Source organism: Barbus barbus (assembly GCF_936440315.1).
Source record: "Barbus barbus genome assembly, chromosome: 47".
NCBI lineage: Eukaryota > Metazoa > Chordata > Actinopteri > Cypriniformes > Cyprinidae > Barbus > Barbus barbus.
Genome location: NC_136725.1, coordinates 16954212 through 16976149, shown reverse-complemented (window position 1 = coordinate 16976149; position 21938 = coordinate 16954212). Strand labels below are relative to the sequence as shown.

At 36.2% G+C, this 21938-nt stretch overlaps 1 protein-coding gene across 1 annotated transcript in view; it reads left to right on the top strand.

Annotated features, from left to right (window-relative positions):
• Nucleotides 1-1300: 1300 nt before the first annotated feature.
• The window catches only part of LOC306865380 (seizure protein 6-like), a gene marked incomplete at its 3' end in the record, with an annotated part of 38084 nt that continues 17446 nt past the window's right edge, over nt 1301-21938 (top strand). The window contains exons 1-2 of the mRNA XM_079409943.1: nt 1301-1612; nt 21166-21762. Coding sequence (XP_079266069.1) covers nt 1528-1612; nt 21166-21762 — 682 coding nt within the window. The 5' untranslated portion in view covers nt 1301-1527. The remainder of the gene's footprint in view (nt 1613-21165; nt 21763-21938) is intronic.

Genomic DNA, 21938 nt, shown 5'->3' with positions numbered 1-21938 from the left:
CTTGCTGAGTGTGTAAGCAATGAGTTACAAGCATTAAAAAAAAACACAGACTGTCTTGCCAAATATACGGTACAGGATGTAAAACAGAGCCAGGAGAACCTGATGTTTTTTCAACATTTTTTATTTTTCTGTTTTCATTGTTGTTTTTGTTGTAGTTTAAGAGATGTACAGTGGCTCCAGAACTATTTGGAAACTTTGGACAATTGGCTGAAAATTTGCTTAAAAATGTACTCACCCTCAGGCCATCCAAGATGTAGACGAGTTAAAATATGAGTCCTCCATCCATAATATTGCTTTCTCCAGTGAAAAAGTTGTCTTGACTGAATCTGGAGAAAGATATGCACAGATCACACATTGTGTACATTGAAAACAGTCCAAAACAGTTCTAAACAAACATGCTGGTGGATTTTGATGTAAAAGAACAACAGGAGACAGACTTTTACTGAAGGAAGTTTTATTATGGATTTGGAATGTATATTATGGCCAGAATAAATCCTCAATAATGGATTTGTTTTATGCAAACATACAGCTTTTCACTTCACAAGAGGTTAACTGATGGACTGGAGTCATGTGGGTTACTAGTGGATTATTGTGATGTATTTATTAGCTGGTTTGACTCTGATTCTGACGGCACCCATTCACTGAAGAGGATCCATTGGTGAGCAAGTGATGTAATGCTAAACTTCTCCAAATCTGTTCCAATGAACAAACAAACTCATCTACATCCTGGATGGCCTGAGGGAGAGTAGAGCATGGTGCTAGCAACGCCAAGGTCATGGGTTCGATTCCCAGGGAAAGCAAGAGCTGATCAAATTTAAAAACTGTAACTTGAATGCAATGTAAGTCGCTTTGGATAAAAGCGTCTGCTAAATGCATAAATGTAAGAGTACGTTTTAATCACATTTTAATTTTTAGCCAACTATTCCTGTAAACACCACTTAAAATGTATATCATTGCAATAGATATAACAAAATATCAAATCAAGTAGCATCTTCCTAACATATCTTTATTCTAAATAACCCATGAATTCAAAATTTAAAACCCAACAAAGTTTTCCTTCAAAACATTGCTATTGTTTTAACCAACTTAGTACCTCCCCCTACCCTTTCAAATGTCTGTATCCCCCAGGGTTACTTTTATATTAGAACTTGTACTCATTACATTAAGACGATAATCATGTATCTGATGTAATTCTCTTCTGCCTCTTCGCACACAAAAGCAGCAGCTCTAAATAAGCCCAATACTACTGAATGAACGCCAGGCTGCTGTCCAAAGTGTCCAGGCGCGCTGAGGTTGACTGGAGCTGTCCGCGGTGCTGAAGCTCCACCGCGCAATCCGCTTATAACAGTCCGTGAGTCGAGCTCTCTCTGCGTTACCGCCGGAGCTCTGCGCGATTCACCAGGAAAGACGCGAGTAGCCCATATGCTTACAAGACCTTACGGACGTTTTATTTGACATTCGAGTGATTATCACTGCATTGTTTAATACAAGGACAAATTGTAGTGTGTTCTGAGGAGTCGTTTCAGTATGTGCGTAAGGATCGAGCTCCAAACGAACTGGCTCTTTCTGCTGCTCATTCTGAGTCTTTCAGTGATATACACGCTTTGTCAAGGTGAGTATTCATTTTTAAGTACTTAAATCTACTAATGCTGCTGTATGTCATAGAGTTAGATAGGCTATTCATCTTGGGCACAATGACTAACTGGGTTTGTAGCTACTGTCTGTGGCTTTACTCACACACACATGCCGTTTAAGTACAATAACAAATTACGATTATACAGTTTAGGATATATTCAGAGATTTACTTTATACGTGTTATCGCAGGACTGCATGCACTTCATCTGTAGAGTGCTGTTGGAAAGAAAGGGGCCGTTCATATATTGCGTTAAAAGCAGACGCAGAGCTACAAAATGGGGTCTTAAGACGCGTTTTCAGATGTAAACTATTAACTTGAAACTCGATATGCGACACAACTGCAGGAGTGTCTCTCTTGCGAATAACTTGAACCCCTTGATAAATTATTTATTTATTTATTGAAAAAAAAAATGTTTCAAACATAACAGCTACAAGTGTGTCTTGGCAGCACTTTTTTTAAAACACACAAATAGACACTGAAAAAAACTCGCGTTAATCTGTGGTGGTAACAATAAAAACAGTAGGCTTCGTTATGATGGCAATATCGTATAACGACGAGAACTTATATTATCACTTCACTATTTTTAATATTTCTATTTAATATGTCTTTTGGATAATTGACGCCCATAGCTAACCATTTGCGTTGCTGAACTGTATCATATTTCGCTTTGAAAATGAGATATTATAGCCTGTCGAATCAGTAGCCTCAATTTGAACCATTTCACAAGTCAAATATCGGCGAAGTGTTACAACGGGACAGAATGATTTTGCTGTGAGTCTCAGAAGCACAAGATAATGACACTAATCCCGAAGATCAGATTAGCACCGTCCCGAACAGAGCGGTTTCTGAAACTAGCAGAGTTGTGCTGTTTTAACCGGTTTAATAACAGATCAGCTTATTCAGGTCATTTGAACACTTACGCATAGACTGCAGATGGAAGTTTGTTTGTTTTTTAATAATAATAAAGCTGCTTCATAAATCAGAGCATTGTTGCTGTTTATATTTAATTTAGAGACACAGCATGTTTGGAGGCCATATGTTGTGTTGGGATAATGAGATGCAGCCATCCTGTTTTATCCTTTGGGTTCATGTTTGCTTTATAAACAAATTCTGCTGATTTTCGGTGCTTATTTCAATTTCAATGAGACAGCTGAAATTGCACAAATGAATTTTAACATTAATAAAAGATAAGTCGTGACGTATGATGCACCCTTTTAAATATTATATTATAATTTATGCAAGCTTTTAAAAAAAATGACTGAATGCCAGGAAAGATTGTGATTATGGTATTTTAAAATGAACATAATAGGGTGGTTTAAAGCATAGTCTAAATGAATGCTGCTTTGCTCTGTTGTAAAGTGCAGAAACATCTACTGTACACAATATAATTTAAAAAAGCACGTCATAGGACATTTGTGTTTATTATTATCTGGGTAAATCTTTTTGCACATTTTGGTATTCATCACATTCATTCAGCTATTTGTCAGAACCCTCTCGGGCACAAGGAGCGCGGAGACAAGGAGATTCCAAATAATAATCCTTTATTTAAATCCACATAGAGATGAGGAGCTTGGGGAGAGACGAACATAAACAACGTTCAGACTGGACACAGAGGCAGGGAAACACAGGGCTTATAAACACAGGGAAATCAACAAGGAAGAACAGAAACAGGTGCGGGGCAATTAAACGCAGGGCTGGGAACAAATTAACTCATGATGACAGGGAACGAGGACAGGAACAGGAAGGCCAAATATGGACACGAGAGGAGGGGGAAACAAGACACAGGACTGACACTATTAGCAAGAACAGTGAGCTATTACTAAACCGTGCATGTTTTTCTGCATTGCATATCATGCTCTACCTGTGTAGATTCCTCCATCTGTGGTTGCTTTTTAATGTTGTTTCCAAATGAGGTTTCATGGTATTTAAAAGTGCATTTTAGGTGGTGCATACAGTTAATGTCACTGTATGATGACGTTTTGAGCTCTGAAGGAAAGTTTTATGAGAAGTATTTGAGAGTGAAAGAGTCTTTTTAGGCAGCCAGAGGGAGATTTATTTCTATTTCATACAGAAGTATGTGAAGTAATTTTGAAGTGTGCAGCTAGGTCTTTCAAAAGGTCTATTTCTGAATTAATTTCGCCATAGTTTTCTTATCAGATCCTTTCATAATTCTGTGCAAAACTCATCTCATATTTTGGCTATTCAAAAACAGAAGCATGGAAACAATTTGATGGTTTCAATTTCTGCCTTTCATACCTCTGATTTCAGGGGAGGGCTTAAAAATGTTCAGCACCTGTTTTTTTTTTGGATTGCCGGTGATTAGCTTGATCAAGGGCTATTCAGAAGCTGCTAGTTGACATAATTAGTCTGGCGCTTTGTCAGTTTATGGCTTGTAAATGAGAGTCATTATGGCAGAATGCTCTCTAATATCCTCATGCTGTCTGAACTCTGCAGGAGGGGCTGAGATGCTAACCGCCTTTCGTGGTCTCTCACAGAAAACTAAACGATCAGAGTGTTTTGGGCTCTTCTGAGAGAACTTCTAGTTTCTAGTTTTCACAGAAAAGACAGATGAACCAATATACCAGTCAAACCATGATCCTTGGTTCAAAATTGTGGCTGATATTACTTCCAGTTCATTAATCAAATACAAATCGGAGGATGAAGGAATAGTTCACCCAAAAATTTTAATTTGCTTAGAGTTAACTCACCCTCAGGCCATCAAAGATGTAGATGTGTTTGTTTCTTCATCAAAACAGATTTTACGTCACTTGCTCATCAATGGATCTTCTGCAGTGAATGGGTGCTGTCAGAATAAGAGTCCAAACATCTGATAAAATATCACAATAATCCACAGTTAATCCATATGACTTTAAATAACATTTTGTGCAGCGAAAAGCTCCACATTTGTAATAAATAAATCACTGATATATTTTTTACTTAAAATCATAGGTTCTGGGCCATAAATCTCCATAATCATGATTCATCTCAACTGAATCAGGAAAGAAATATGCAAGGAACAAGCACTGTTTACGAGTGAAAAAAGTTCAGTTCTGAACAAGTATGTCAATGGAATTTGATGTGAGAGAACAGGGGATGGACATTTTCACTGGACGAAGCGTTATTATGGATTATAGACCTTTTTTTGAACACGGAAGTTTTGCCCGACTAGAACGGTGCTTTACATTTCCGGTTTCTAGTCAGATTTGCATATTTTCACTTCACAAGGTATTTATTAATGGACTGGAGTCATGTGGATTACTTGTGGACTATTGTGATTGGATGTTTAAACTCTCATTCTGACGGCACACATTCACTGCAGAGGATCCATTGATGAGCAAATAATGTAAAGTATAATTCTCCAAATCTGTTGATAAAGAAACCTAACTACATCTTGGATGGCCTGATGTCGAGTGATTTTTCAGCAGATTTTAATTTTTGAGTGATCTATTCCTATTCCTGCATTGTGGCATTCAACACAAAAGCAATAGCAGGCTTGTCTCAGGTGATCTTTCCGTCTAAAGAAAGACAGCAGATTATAGAAGACAGACAGCATAATATGTCTGGAACCATGTATTGTATCTTTTTATCTGTGTGTGACCATGTAAATCCCTTAAAGTCTGCCACACACATTTCCTATTGTGTCAAAATGGCATTTAAAACACTTTATTTAATCGGCACGCTGTGAGGGCTCATGTATTGATTTTAAGTGTTTTCATTTTAGCCTAAAGGGCGGCGACATCGACTTCCTGGGCATCAATACCGCTAACCCTTTTGAAAGTGTAAAGCTGAGGCTCTTTACATGCCAGGCACCTGCAGCCACACAACCATTAAATTGGTATATTTAAGAGGAAGATTATAAGTTGACATTTTGACTTTTAAAATACTTTTAAAATTTTTAAAAGTCCATTGGCCTCCTAATCCCTCTCTTGTTATGTGTGACATTTCATTATTTAGTATCCTGAAGGTTTCCTTGGCCTCTGATTCGAATGCAGAACAGGGTACATTTTAACACAGGCTGACACAAAATGAGGATTTTTTTAATGAAGGTTGAAAATGGACTGTTCTGATTTAAGTCTCTTCATAAAAGGAAGTAGAAGTACTGCATTTTTAAATGCTTGTTTTTTTATTTGTAGAAATTAACATTTTCAGTTATATAATGGTATTTAGTTAAAACAGAAAAACAAGCGTATTTGGCAATGAAAAACAGCTGTACTCTTTGATCTGTTGGCATAGGATATATCTGCATAAAGTTGTATGAGAGAGTGGCCAGTCTGTGCTGTGCCCTTAAATGGACCCTGGACAACAAAATCAGTCTAAAGTGTCAATTTTTCGAAATTAAGATTTATATATCATCTGAAAGCTGAATAAATAATCTCTCCATTGATGTATGGTTTGTTAGGATAGGACAATATTTGGCTGAGATACAACTATTTAAGGGCAGTCATGGCCTAATGGATAGAGAGTTGGACTTGTAACTTGAAGGTTGTGGGTTCGAGTCTCAGGTCTGGCAGGGATTGTAGGTAGGGGAGTGAATAACCAACACTCTCTCCACCCTCAATACCACGACTGAGGTGAGACCCTTGAGCAAGGCACCGAACCCCCAACTGCTCCCCGGGCGCCGCAGCATTGGCTGCCCACTGCTCCGGGTGTATGTTCACTACTGTGTGTACACTTGGATGGGTTAAATACAGAGCACTAATTCTGAGTATGGGTCACCATACTTGGCCACACACCACTTCCCTTTCCCTATTTGAAAATGTAGAATCTGAGGGTGCAAAAAAATCTAAATATTGAGAAAATCGCCTTTAAAGTTATCCAAATAAATTCCTTAGTAATGCATATTACTAACCAAAACTGAAGTTTTGATATATTTACAGTAGGAAATTTACAAAATATCTTCATGGAACATGATCTTTACTTAATATCCTAATGATTTTTGGCATAAAAGAAAAATCTATAATTTTGACCCATATTGTTGGCTATTGCTACAAATATACACCAACGACTTATGACTGGTTTTGTGCTCCAGGGTCACACATGTCACCCTGTAGTATGTTAGAGGAAATATCTGATGTATAACATATCAAACATTTCACCAACTTTCAAGCCTTGATTTCAATTTTTAAACCATTTAAAACAAACCTCTGCCTTTTGGCATCTAAAGGTGTTTGAATAAAATTTAATTTAATTTAATTTATTTTTTATTTCTGCCCCAAGCATTGGTTAATGTCTCGAGTCACGAGTCAGATAGACATCTCTAGTTTGTATAATTATACAGTATGTAATTGCATTTTGTGATATTACTGAGAGTCTGATCAAATTGTAAGTGAATATCTATGCTGCATATGAATTATCTGAGGTTTTCCGCCAATGCTGAGAGACACTGTCTGGTAACACGACTGCTCAATGCCTTTAAATAAAGTGACAGGGAAAGGTGTCTGTAGATCCCTTGAGCTCATTTGTCAAATAAGAGGCTCTGTGTTTCGGCAGGGTCAGAGCAGAGGACGCTGGTCTCTCAAAGGCTGCAGGACAAAGACTTTTCTGCTACAGCATTCAGATGCCACTGTATTTGAAACAGCTGCTACAATCGATGCCCAAAGCATCTGAATTCTGCATCAGATACTATCTGTCATGCTGTAATAAACTGTTGGTCTTATTCATTTTTCCTTTAGAGGCAGAAACATAGATAACTGCTTGCATTTTTTTCTTGCTGTTACTGGAGGTAATTTGTTTCTTGCTGTTACTTGCATTAAAACTGTTTTTTATCAATTTAAATTATTAAAAAAAAAATTATATATATATATATATATATATATATATATATATATATATATATATATATATATATATATATATGTTTATGTATGTGTGTGTGTGTATATATATATATATATATATATATATATATATATATATATATATATATATATATATATATATATATATACTGTGTATTTTTTTTAAACCATGTAAAGAATTTATATATATATTTTTTTTTTTTTTTTTTTTTTTTTCTTAAGGTAACTGATTGCATTTTTTCTTCCTCAAACTAAAATGACTTTCAAATATTGTGGCATGAGGCTTGCAAATGCTGTCAAATTCAGAAAGTAGATGTTGTTTTGAAAAAGCACTTGCATTTTTGTATGCAGTATGCATTAACCAGTCAGTTAACAAACTGTTGGATGTACTATTTAGATATGTAGATAAAGATGTGTGTTTCTGAGCCTTCAAGTCCCTTTGTGCTACCGATTATGCTACTGACGTTTCTTGGCCTCTTTAATTGGTTCGACACTCCCTTTGGCTCTAAAAGTTCTGACACTAAATACAATACAAGAGGAGGCCAGCTGAGATGTTAAGAGATTTCTGTGCTAAAAGTAATTACTCCCACTTAATTGCAGTAATTAGTCCAGTTAATGAGGAATTTGGCTGAAGCAGTGTGTGATTCAGATGTAGCTGCTGTTTGTGAGGTTGTTTAGGTGTTGTGCTGTTTACCTTCATGGTGATTTGACAGGGTGACAAAGCCACGGTTGGTCTTTAAAGCTCTTCCGTTGCTACGGGAGACGTATCTCTGGATCTGCCATGCCGTCAGAGCTGTTCGCACCAGCCCGTCCCCATCAACCGAAACAGAGATGAAAAATCTGTGTTTTAGAGGAGAACAGTGAGCTCAGTACAAACACATTCACACTATTTACCCACATACAAACACTCATTTACAAACAGGCTGTCAGTTCTTGGTGGCTCACCACAAAACATATAAAATCTCTTCAAAGGTGAGTTTTGAACATGATTTTTAAGCATTTGGGAATTTATTTTTCATATTACTATAGTGTTTGAAGCATATGAATGTAAAAAAGCCTGAAAGATGCATTGAACCAATATTTTGGCTTTGCCCACTGTGTGAATATTTAATCTATCTCTTGGTGTGAGCAAACCTTAAATATTCACAAGAAATATGACCAGTGGTACGGTTGACAATCCGACTGACAGTTTGGAGTTCACACAGTTCATTCAATGCATAACCGCTCTAACACAAATGAGCTCAAATAGCTCAAGTGGCACCTGGTCTGCTCTGTCAGAAGGTGAATTGGTCATTAGAGGTGTAAGGCTCATGCATCAGGACTCCTACAAGGAACTGCGGTCCTGGTTCTCTTCAGACTTTTCCTGGGTCTGACTGATTATGCACACAAGAGAAGCTGATGAGAGAACGGAGCCAGAGTCAGTGCTGCCAATCACAGCTGGGGTTCCTCACACCACACTACCAGGAAAAAGACTCAGACAGACAGGAAGACATACAGTAGGTCTGCTAAAACCAGTGAGCGGTCTTGCTGTCTAGTGTTAGTATTATGTTAATGAAATGATACTGCATGCATAAATATTGGATAAACAGTTCAATGTTTAATTAGATCGAACTTTTTAGGAGCTAATTTTGAGTTAAATTTGTATGCATCTAATCAACATTTCTACATAATTTTGAATACATTTTTATTGAATTTGTTGCAGACAAACATCTCTACTCAAGGCAGCAATTGAGTTATCTTTAAAAGTTTGTTATACCTCATGTATTATTATTCAGGTTAGTTTCTAAACATACTGACTGTCTTCAAACTGTTGCTCTGATATGACACTAATTAAAATGAAAGAGAAAACTAAATATAGAAGAAGTCATTTACACTGTCACTTGTAGTGCACCTACCAATTGTAGAATTTAAAAAAATATAAATAGTTTGAATTCTATGTAGGCAAGACAAGTTTGTTTATATAAATGATATAATTATATATAAATAAAATAAATAATGTGTTTAGTGCACATACCTTCCCTGTGCATTTGTTTTTCAGTGGAAAGTGGAAGATCCAGATCTCCTGCCTTGAATATCTTACACAACAAGGCCAAAGCATCTTGCTTTCTTCGGCTCTTCATGGTACTCATGAGCTGAATAAGTGTTTTTCATGCTTGAAAGCATCTTTATTTCACTCGAGCCCATTTGACCTTGAAAGAAACAAAGTGTTCTCGATTTTCCAAGTTCAGGGATTATTGTGAAATGTACTTTCTGAACATTGCACGCAGGTCAAGTCAGATGTTTAGAGGTCTGTGGATGTTTGTGAAACAATCCGTGGTGTTAAGAAGTTAGTTTCATACCGCGCACGTCCCACTGCTCTGTTGCCCCGCATCAGTGTGTTTTTTCCAGTCAGAGACGAGCAACATCTCACCCTGTTAAATATTCATACACTTCATACATACACAAAAAATCCTCTGTGTTGACCCAGACAGACAGACAGCCCGGGAAAACCTGTATATTCATTACTCATCATTCATTGCATAAATTGAAAATATCCAGTGGGACATATCTAAAAGTTGTTTCCATGGTAATTTGCTGGAGAAGCTGCACCCAGCGGGAGCTTCCAAATAAACCGTGCAAAACTTGAGAAGTTAACAAGACACAAAGGGAATACATTCTACACCATTAGCATCAAGCCTTTCTCTCTCTTCATCTCTTTCTGTCAATCCATGTCTCGCTGTCTCAGACATTTCTCATACAATTCCCTAGGATAAATAAATGAAATTGTTTGCATATAGAGAATGTATTAAAAAATAATATGGATTACTCAGATAATTTGGTTTAAGTATTAGAATAAATTCAGCTTCAAAAAAATTAGTTTTTCTCAGGAATCTTTGATGAATAGAAAGTTCAAACGAGCAGCATTTTTTTAAAATAAAAACATTCTGTAACAAATACTGTTATTATCATTTTAGATAATACTTATTCTTATTTTACTTGCTCTAAACTTTTGAATGGTAATGTATCATGGTTTACACAAAAATATTAAAGCAGCAACTGTTTTCATCAATGATAATAATAGGATTTTTTTTTTTTTTTGGAGCAGCAAACCATTATATTAAAATGATTTCTAAAGGATCATGTAACACTGAAGTCTGGATTAATGATGCTAAAAATACAGCTTTTATCACAGGAATAAATTACATTTGAAAATATATTAAAATGGAAAACAATTCAGTTTTTTAAGCTGTAATAATTTTTCAAAATGTTACTATTTTACTGTATTTTTTATTAAATAAATGCAGCCTTAATAAGCATAAGAGATTTTTTCAAAAATAAAAAATGATTAATTATGAATTATTCCTTGTGGCCAGCAAAATATAATTATGTATGTAGAGTAAAATATAATTATGTACTTAATGTACACTTGTATTTATATAAGAATATCAACTTCAGACATTTTCTTTCTTGATTTTATGCTCTGGGTTGATGGGAGACGGGCGGATATTGAGCAAAGGCTTCTGAGCTCATCACAGAGCATCTAATCAGCCCCCCCTCCCTTTCTCTCTCTAAGTTTTTAGCAACCTTGACCTTTCCTCTGCAATAAAACCTGCCTGTCAATCACAGATGTCTATCAGGACTCGTCTCAGAAGAGAGAAGCAGGCAGAATAAAAGAGAGCAGAATACCAAGATTTGCTTCTCACATTGTACTGCATATCTCCAATGTAAATCCCAGCTGATCAGGGGTTTTGGACTGACTGATTGAAAGGTCACAGAAACATTTACCTATAGGTGAATGTAAAACTAATTCAGCTGCATATGCATATACGGAAAAGATCAGAAAACAGCGTTCAGAATCACTGTGCACACTCCAAGAAATAATAAATTATGCAAGCACAAATAAAAAGGCCTATGCGAGCGCGCAGATAAACCAAAGTCTGTTTACTTTACCTCTGTTTGTTTGATTTTATGCCTTGTGTTGTTGTCTCTTCTCTTCCATGGCTTTATTTTTTTTCTTCTGACAAGCTGTCATTTTCTCGCAGGCTTTTGTTCTTTCAAATAGCATGAATTATGCTTTCTCTTTCTTTCATTCTCTCTCTCTCTTTCTCCTGTCACTCTGATCAAGTGTTTTCTGAAGAGTTTGGTGCAGAATGAAAGTGTCTTAGTGAGCCTGCCTGTGAGCTTTCACAATCCTCAGAGTATTCGCACATGCGTCTGTGTTTTAGAAAGATAAAATTAATATATTATTAAATATCTTCTGTGTAGCTCTTCTTTCCTCTCGTAATGAGAAAATATTGATCTCAAGAAGACTAGAATTAATTTGACATTTTAGAATAAAGAAACAGAAAAAATCGTTTTTTAAACAATATGTGAGCTGTTACATATAATATTACAAGCAAAATATGACAATCAACTCTTTCCTGCAAAAGTGATACAGATTTGTGGATCAGAGATACCTTGAATTTGGTAACGCAGCACAATTTGCATGAGCTTGCTTTTCCTGTCTTAATAGCATATTTCAAATTAGTAAAAAAAATCTAATGAATGTTTATTATTTGACTCAAATCACCCTAAAAAACTAATATAATGTTTATATAATATTTTCTATAGTGCATAATGTCAGTGGTGATTAACTTTGTTATATTACCCATAATGCTTTGTTTAATCTCACTGCACTGTAAAGGAATGTTTTGGGAGAAAGTGACCATTTTAAACAGGAAAGCAAAGAGAGAGAAAGCTAAATAGGGAGAGAGAGATACAAAAAGGGAGAGGTGAATAACAAATCAGGCCCTTATTTAGAGTGCTCAGACTATTTCTGATCTTATAACGATGTTCCTCTGGATTTACAGCATGCCTCAGGAGACGGATGGCCAAATAAGATCATTATTATTTTCTTGGGCATGTTTTCTCCCTCCTTCTGTGCAAACTGTCATGGGATAACCTCCTGAAAAATTGGCCTCACTAAACCTACAGGAGTCTGGAGCAGTTTGAAAACACTAGAGCATTTCATCTCGGCGCACTTCCTTTTGATATCGAACATGCAGCGATGCTGTATTAATCATAGAACTGGATTTGAACGGATGCGACGCTTAATTCAAACTCAGCTTAGATGAAATCCAGAGAGAGCAGGGATACCTCAGAACGCAGGAAAGGGTTTTGTTGTTTATCTCTTTGATGAAATCAGTTGTTTGTCCTCAATAAGCCCCAGAAGTCTGTTGTCTAAAGCAGTGTTTCGATTCTCATGGACCCTTTGCAGTGTTCACAGCTCCCTACACACAGAAAAGGGGATATTTGGAAATGTTTCCAGAAGATGAGATACCAGGAGCTTGAGCTACCATACTATCATGTATAAAAAAGAAAGTTAAAAAATTATGTATTACTTTATGCACATATCATGTATAATTTATTTCAATTTCCTTTGGCAGCTGTCACTCATCTTATGATATAATGACTGTGCAGACAGCATTATATCAATTAAATGATGTTAATAAATTCATAATGCACTAGCCTTTATTTTCAGGTCCACAAAATGGCTCATTTTTAACAGGTTTCATCAGGACAGGAATGCAGTGACCTCTCCTCCGTGTGGGTGGAAAGCTGTCTGAACATCCACAGTTTAATATATTCCACAATATATTCCACAAGCTGCCAACAATTAAATCATAAGCTTTCAGGTATAACGGTACTTTTCCACTCGGCTAAACCGTGTGTCAGAGAAGAGCTGCTAATGTATGAGCTTAGTAAATTATACACGCTGTTCACAAAAACACCTACACAATTATTAGTGAAGTGAAGTGACATACTGCCAAGTATGTTGACCCATACTCAGAATTCGTGCTCTGCATTTAACCCATCCAACGTGCACACACACAGCAGTGAACACACACACACCGTGAACACACACCCGGAGCAGTGGGCAGCCATTTATACTGCGGCGCCCGGGGAGCAGTTGGGGGTTCGGTACCTTGCTCAAGGGTCTTACCTCAGTCGTGGTATTGAGGGTGGAGAGAGTGCTGGACATTCACTCCCCCCACCTACAATCCCTGCCGGATTACGAGTCCGACTCTCTAACCATTAGGCCACGACTTATGCTTTACTTTGTTTATCGCTGTGCATGAACCAACTTTTACTGTCTATACCCGCTGTCCAAAAGTGGTGTATTATAAAATGTAAACTTTTGAAAAGTGTGTGTGTGTGTGTGCGTGCGTTTTTGTGACAAATGAGGACATAAATTTGTATAATGACACAGGTATGACACAGGTATTACAAGGTGAAGGTTACTATTCAGGACATTGACCCAGCGTCCCCACACAAAACGCTTATAAATGATACAGAGTGAGGTTTTTTGGGGGAAAGTTGAAATGCACAGTCTCCTGTGAGGGCTAAGTTTAGGTGTAGGGTAGGTGTAGGGCAATAGCACACACAGTTTGTTCAGTATAAAAACCATTACGCCTATGGGATGTCCCCACTTTTCACAAAAACAAACGTGTGTGCGTGTGTGTGTATACACTGCCCTCCAAAAGTTTGGAAAAGCCCTAGAAAAGGGGTTTTGGACAATATTGGCATGAATCTTTTTTAATTTGTGATGATTTTGCACTAATAAAGGACAACACAAACTATGAAAACATTTTATTACATAAATAGTTTATACATAGAAAAAACTTAAATTTTCGATTCATCAGAATATCCACCATTAGCAGCTATTTATTTATACTTTGAATTGACAATCAATTGTTGAAGCTACAGTATTAAGGTGTGCTGACCCAAATATCTTTTTAAAAACCTGGGCCAAGTTTAAACCAGTAACCAGGCGTCACAGCTGGCAAAGGGGCATGTCTGACTTTGACGTGTATATATTGCCATTATTGTGTTTTATTGCTGGTCTTCAATGATAATGTCAAGTTACTTTAATGTATTTGCATCAAAAAAATGATAAGGATTTATACTGATATCATCCAAAACCACACTTTGCCAGGGGTGTTTCCAAACTTTTGGAGGGCAGTGTATATATATATATATATATATATATATATATATATATATATATATATACACATATATATATATATATATATATATATATATATATATATATATATATATATATATTCGCACTCGCATACTGACTTTTACTTGTAATGACTGCAATGTATGTTTTAAACAGTTTTATGCTATACTGTCACGTCTCATTAAATTACATGCTTAATTAAACAAGTTATATTTATTTAACTTGCTGAATTAAGCATGCAATTTCATGCACTTTTAAACATTTCTTACACATTTGTGACCCTGAACCACAAAACCAATCTTAAGTCGCTGGGGTATATTTGTAGCAATAGCCAAAAATACACTGTATGGGTCAAAATTATTGATTTTTCTTTTATGCCAAAAATCATTAGGACATTAAGTAAAGATCATGTTCCATGAAGATATTTTTGTAAATTTCCTATTGTAAATATATCAAAACTTAATTTTTGATTAGTAATATGCATTGCTAAGAACTTAATTTGGACAACTTTAAAGGCGATTTTCTCATTTTGATTTTTTTGCACCCTCAGATTTTCAAATAGTTGTATCTTGGCCAAAACAAACCATACATCAATGGAAACATTATTTATTCAGCTTTATTATTTATTATATCTATCAAGGGCAAGTTTAGTTCATTGCATTGAGTTTGGTTCGTCCCTGTCCAAAATTCTGCCCTGGTGAACTTGTTTTGATTTTGTCAGTTCAGTGGTTTGTTCTCATCTGTAAGGATCCATTTCGAAACTCAGGGTCACTGTGTCCATCCTGGGACCAAAGCAACGACAAACATTCTCTATCTTTTTAAGAACGGAGAGCTTCATCAGTCAGTGTCAGCTCTAATATTGCGGTTCCTACTGATGTCCGTTGGCCAGGTAGGACCTTTGTTTTGGCCGTTTATGTTTTTAGACATGTTGACTTGCAGCATGCTGCACTCTGACACCTGCCTGCCAAAGCGAATAAAAGCAATTTCAGACTATTCAAACACCTCAGTGCTCTCTACGTCTCTCTGCGGGATTCTCACAGGCTGGAAAAAAACATTCTGGATACGTGAAAGACTTGCTTGACTTTAGCCTGCCTGATTGACATGAAAGCAACCAACCACAATTTATTATTATTTGCTTTTACATGCCGTTTAGGGGCAGAGTTATCTGAAATTGATTATAATGCATGTGTCAGCTTGAGTCTAAGGAGAAGTTCACCATTATATGGGCTGTATTTTGCCCTTCAAGGTGGCATTTATTTGCAGAAGTGCACTGGGATTAGTCTTTCCGTGTCACAGTCTATAAAAACACAGTTGAATTGCCTCTTTTAGAGATTAATGACAATCTACAGCTTCAGGTTTAATCTAACTGGAAGGTCTGACATCGTGTGGCTTTGTGAAGCAGCCGTTTATTGCCACTGGAATGATCTGATCACACTTCTATTACAGAAAGTGTCATCTTGATAAATGGGATTCACTCTGGAGTGACATGTGCTCTATGTGTTCTTAATAGGAGAGAGATTGTGAGGTCAGTGCTTTATTTACAGCTATTTTAAGGCTTCAGATCTGTTTATTGGAAAGAGATTTCAGGATGAAAAGGAGGATGTGCTTGTGAGCGGTTTGTGAGCCTCTAAACAATGTGAGGAAAGAATCCAGTTTATGTACCCAGATTTATTGTGTGATTTATTGTCTTAGAAAAACAAGAGCATGTAGCATTTTAATTGCACAGTCAGCATTTGTAAACAAAAGTTTGAGTTGCTGGAACATTTGACAGCTTTTGAATTCTGGAAACAACACAAGCTAACCTAGTTTTTTTTTTCTAGGCCTAGTCTTACTTATATACTCATATATTATTTATTAATATTTTGAATGAGCATTTATTTGCATATTTTTCTATTTTCATATAAATTTTAGCTTGAGTATTAGTAATTTTGTTATGTTTTTGTTAATGTTTTAAATTATTCAGAATTATTAAAAAAATATATTTTTAATCATTATAGTACTTAAACTTCAACTTATTTTATTTCAGTTCTATTTCATTTATAAGCATATACAGTATATTTTTAATAGGTGGCATATATTTTCAGGTTTCTTAGTTTAGGTTCATTATCTAATTTTTTAGCTTTATTTCAATTAACAAAAATTACTTTTAATAGCTTTAGTTTGTTTTAGTTTTTTTATTAATGATCATAGCACCGGTCATAATTTATGGATACAGATTTTTTCTCACGAATGTTGTAGTAAAAATATCTACTTGGGCAAGCTAGCAAGCTTGTGCTACTCTGTTGAAAAAAGCTGGCTAAAACCAGTCTTAGCGGGTTTAAGCTGGCCTCCCAACCTGGCCAAGTTAGTTTTCAGCTAGTCTAGTTGGACTCCCTCCCAACTGTGTATTTTCAATTTATTTACTGTATCAGTATTAACAGCACATAAACACCATAATTGTTTCTTTCCTTAGAGCTGTTTTAATGGACCAATTACAGCAATTTGTGATGACTGGATAAAGATTAAAACAAATACAAAGCAATAAGACAAAGAAACATCCCGAGATTTGACTGTACCCAATGTAGTTTTCAGCTTTCCGACTTTTTTAGTACCCAACAACATTTTCAGCCCACAAAACAATTACAATCCACCACTGATTATCTTCATTCTGCCTTCTCCCAATGTTCACTGGCACCGTACTATAGGCTGATCCAATAATAAAGAGCTGCAGCTCCTGCTGAGAGTTTGACTGTGCGCTGGTCTCCAAATTTCTGATCCCTTTAGGATTCGTCTGCCATTTACAGTCTGTGTCAGGGATGTTCTTTTTATCTTATACTGTCTTCACTGTGTCGCCAAGCTACATCCTGTTAGAACACATTGTCATCCAATTCCCTAATTAGGGAGTAAAAACACACTCTCGAGATCTCAAGCTGTTTGAAAGCAGAAATAACAGTATGTCTCTGAGGGATCTGCTCTTCTAGGGTTCACAGTCTTCCTAGGACTTTGTTTTGAGATGAATAGGATGTACTATGAAGGCAAAATAAACCTTGATGATTGTTTCTGGCTGTCACAAAACACTTTAAAAGGGGTAGAAAATGAAAATCTGTCATCATTTACTTACCCTCAATATTGTTCCAAATCCATATGATTTTCTGTCTTCATGTAGAATATTGAAAGGAGGATTTTGAGATTTGAGAGCTAGAGTGGAAAATCAGAAAAATGAGAATGACATGAGGGTGAACAAATGACGATTTTAAGGCAAACTGTCCCTTTAAGACTAATTTAGCAAAAACAGACAACTATAGAGACTTTAGTGCTTGCATGAGAGAGTCTACACATTTGCAACTAAATTTTCCTAAATCCAGACAGTGTTGAAGTCCCAGTGGAGAGCTGCTGTAATCCTATAGGAATGAGACAGATGATCTGACAGCAGTTCAGTACAGAACTTCCCTCACATGTCTCAATAATGGAAGCACTTCCTGACAGATAAACACAACTCCAGATGTTTTCAGCACAGTGATGTCGCACAAGCAGGTTTTTCTTTTACTGGTAACAGGAAAACTAAAGGATTTCCTTCACATCTCAGTGAAGCATGACAAATATCTAAATAAGACAAGCAGAGAGATGCCAACTTATGTAGAAGTGGTGGAAATGTTCAATAGCTTTTTTGTAGCCAAAAAAGATATGTTCTTATAAAGAATATATTGTTCACTTTCAACAATAAACCAACCCTGAGAAATATTCCCTGGATTAAAAAGTATGGATTAAAACTGTGTGTGTGTGTGTGTGTGTGTGTGTGTGTGTGTGTGTATTACATATATATGTAATCTGTGTCATATATATACACAGACGTGGTCAGAATTGTTGGCACCCTTCGCAAATATGATCAAAGAAGGCTCTGAAAATAAACCTGCATTATTAATCCTTTTGATCTTTTATTTTAAAAAAAATCACAAAAATGTAACCTTTCATTGAACTAAAACAATTGAAAATGGGGGGAAATCTCATTATGAAATAAATGTTTTTCTCAAATACACATTGGACACAATTATTGGTACCCCTAGAAATTCTTATGAGTAAAATATCTCATTAAGTATATTCCCATTCATATTCACAGTTTTGAGCACTCCAGGGTGATTATGAACATGAAATTATCCAGCCATGGCTTCCTGTTTCACAGAAATATAAATAGGAGGAAAAACAAAGTCCAAATTCCCTTAATCATCCATCACAATGAGAAAAACCAAAGAATATATTTCTGATGTGCAGCAAAAGATAATTGAGCTTCAAAAATTAGTGAAGTGGCTAGAGAGCTAGAGCAGTGAAAATTAACATTTCCACCATCAGGGCAATAATTAAGAATGTCCAATCAACATAAAATGTTATGAAACTGCCTGGAAGAGGACGTGTGTCCTCCTAATGCATAGTGACAAGAAGAGTTTGAGTGGCTAAAGACTCTCCAAGGACCACAGCTGGAGAATTGCAGAAAAAAGTTGAGTCTTGGGGTCAGAAAACCTTTAAAAAAATTGTCAAACAGCACCTACATCACCACATGTTGTTCGGGAGGGTTTCAAGAAAATTGTCCTAGCTCATCCACAAACAAACTCCAGCATATTCAGTTGTCAGACACGACTGGAACTTCAAATCATGGAAAAGACATTAGGGAAGTTGTGGCTTAATGGTTAGAGAGTTGGACTTGTAACCTAAAGGTTAAAAGATGTGAGTGAATGTGGATAAAAAGTACCCCATGTGTACAATGAAATATACTGCTGTGTTTTTGATGTTGTGGGCCTATATTTCTGCTGGAAGTCCTGGACATCTTGTTTAGACACATGGCATCATGGATTCTATCAAATACCAACAGATAAAAAATCAATAAGTGACTGACTCTGTTAGAAATCTTACAATGGGCCATGTTTGGATCTTCCAACTGTACAATAATCCAAACACAAACCTCAAAAACAACACAAAAATGGGTCACTGGACACAAAACCTTCTGCTATGGCCATTTCAGTTCCCTGACCTGCACCCTGTAGAAAATGAGTAGGGTGAACTGAAGAGGAGAAGCACCGTCATGGAGCTGTGAATCTGAAGGATCTGGAGTGATTCTGGATGAAGGAATGGTCTCTGATCTCTTGTCAGGTGTTCTCTAACCTCATCAAGCATTATAGTAGGAAATTTAGAGCTGTTAAACTGGCAAATGAAGGTTTCAAAAAGTATTGAATAAAAGGGTGCCGTTAATTCTGGCCAATGTGTATTAGAGAAAAAAATGTATTTCATAATTATATTTCCTCCCATTTTAAATTCTTATTCTCCATTGAAAGGTTAGATTTTTGTGAATTTTTAAAATAAAAGATCAAAAGGATTAACAATGCAGATTAATTTTCACAGCCTTCTTTGTCCATATTTACCAAGGGTGCCAATAATTCTGACCACGTCTGTGTGTGTATATATATATATTATGATTTCTGAAGGATCATGTGGCTGGAGAAATTATGCTAAATATTCAGCTTTGAAATTACAGAAATAAATTACCTTTTAAAATATATTCAAATAGAAAACAGTTATTTTAAATAGTAAAAATATTTCAAAATATTACTGCTTTTGCTGTACTTTGCATAAAATAAATGAGGTGAGCAGAAGAGACTTCATTAAAAAAAACACCATTAAAAATCTTACTGCTCAAAAAATATTACAACTAGACTTCCCAGCCAGTGATTACCAAGCATTTTCACTGTATGGAAAAGAACAGAGTTGACATTTTGATAATAACTTTTATATTCCAAAAAAAAGGTCATTCAGGTTTTGAAAGACACAGGGTAGAAAATGACAGAATTCTCCATTTAGACTTGATCTTCAGAAGATTCTTTTTTTGTTTACCTTTTTAACAATCACGCAACTTAATTATCAAAGACAAAAATGATTTACTCCACTTGGCTCAAAAATCTGAGGGAGCGCATGCAATCTGAACGGTATGACGCATTTAAAAGTCAAAGAACGATCAACAACAGTCTCTGACATTCTCATAATGACTGTTTTTGATCAAACTGGATTTTTACATTTTTTAATCAGACAAGCTTTTAAGAATCTTTGTGTCTGAATGACATATTCGAATGACTCACTTCCTCTCAGTGGCAAATGAGGCCTGTCTTTCTGATTATAGTTTGTTTCTGATCACAAACATTTGTTGAGACTTTCAAGCCTGAAGAGGCGGCTGTCATTATACAGCTCCCCCTCTCTCTCTCTGAACCCTTCTGAGAGCTCTCCTGCCTGGTGAGGTGTGTTAATCTTGAGATGAAAGACGTGCTGTAATTGCCTCACACTTTCTTTTTCCTGAAAGATGCTGCTGTTCTTCAGCACTGACAATCACAGCAATATTGAACTTCTTGTGTCACTCTTAAACTACAAAATAATAAATTTTCAGGGAAGCAGTGCCTTAATATGTTAAAAAATGTATATTGAATGTATATTCAAATAGCATTACAAAACTTCTGTACGATGACATTTAAAGCATTTGAAGAGCAGTTAAATACTTGTCACATATTTTATAAAATCATGTGTGTATATATATATATATATATATATATATATATATATATATATATATATATATATATAATTTATTTTTATTTTTACCCCCTTTTAATCTTTCATATTTTAAAATTGGCCCCTTGGGGATCTGTAGAGCCCAGTTTAAAACATCACTGCCTTAGACCAGACTAGGTTTGTTTAGTACTAATTTTCAATCTGTTTGAACTTTGCAGAAGATGGATCTGTACAAACTCAGAGAGGAGGAGAGTCAGAATCAGAGAGAGAGTTTGACCCTTTCACCAGCAAACAGGAGCCACCAACTGATGTCCAGCAGCTCACTACAGATGCAGTACCAATCCTCCCCAACCTAAGACTGCTCAAACTCCACTCAGCTCTGCTGACCAAGAGCTTCAAGGGAGATCAGCAGTTTTTTAAAGAGGCGCCGCACACCGTGCCAACAGTCTCTACCTCTACATCCAACACTGAACATTCACTTCTGTTGCCTCAGGAGGATGCAGCAGTCTTCTTTGACCTTGCGACCACATTGACCATGACTGCGGCAACATCTGTGGAACAAAGGAGTCCCAGTAAAAGCCGTAGTAGAACATCAGAGAAGATCATGGTCACCTCTCAGCCTCTCACAAACCCCACCATTCCAATAAGCACTTCCACAAGCACAGGTCAAAAAACAACTCTCAACACAACAACAAAGAAAGCCTTTGACATGGAAAGTACTTTGCCACCACTGTCTCTGTCAACTTCACCCAAGAAAGCATTACGGAGGCCAGAGGGGAAACCCACACCAGGATATTTCTCTGAGACCTCTCCAGGTACATTAAGAACATTATAACAGATTGATATGGATGGATACACAGTAGATATGGATGGTTATATATAGATATGGATGGACACAGATGGATACTGATAATAGATATGGATGGTTATAGATGGATATGGATGGAAAGATAAATATGGAGAGATATGGATGCTAGATATGAATAGATCT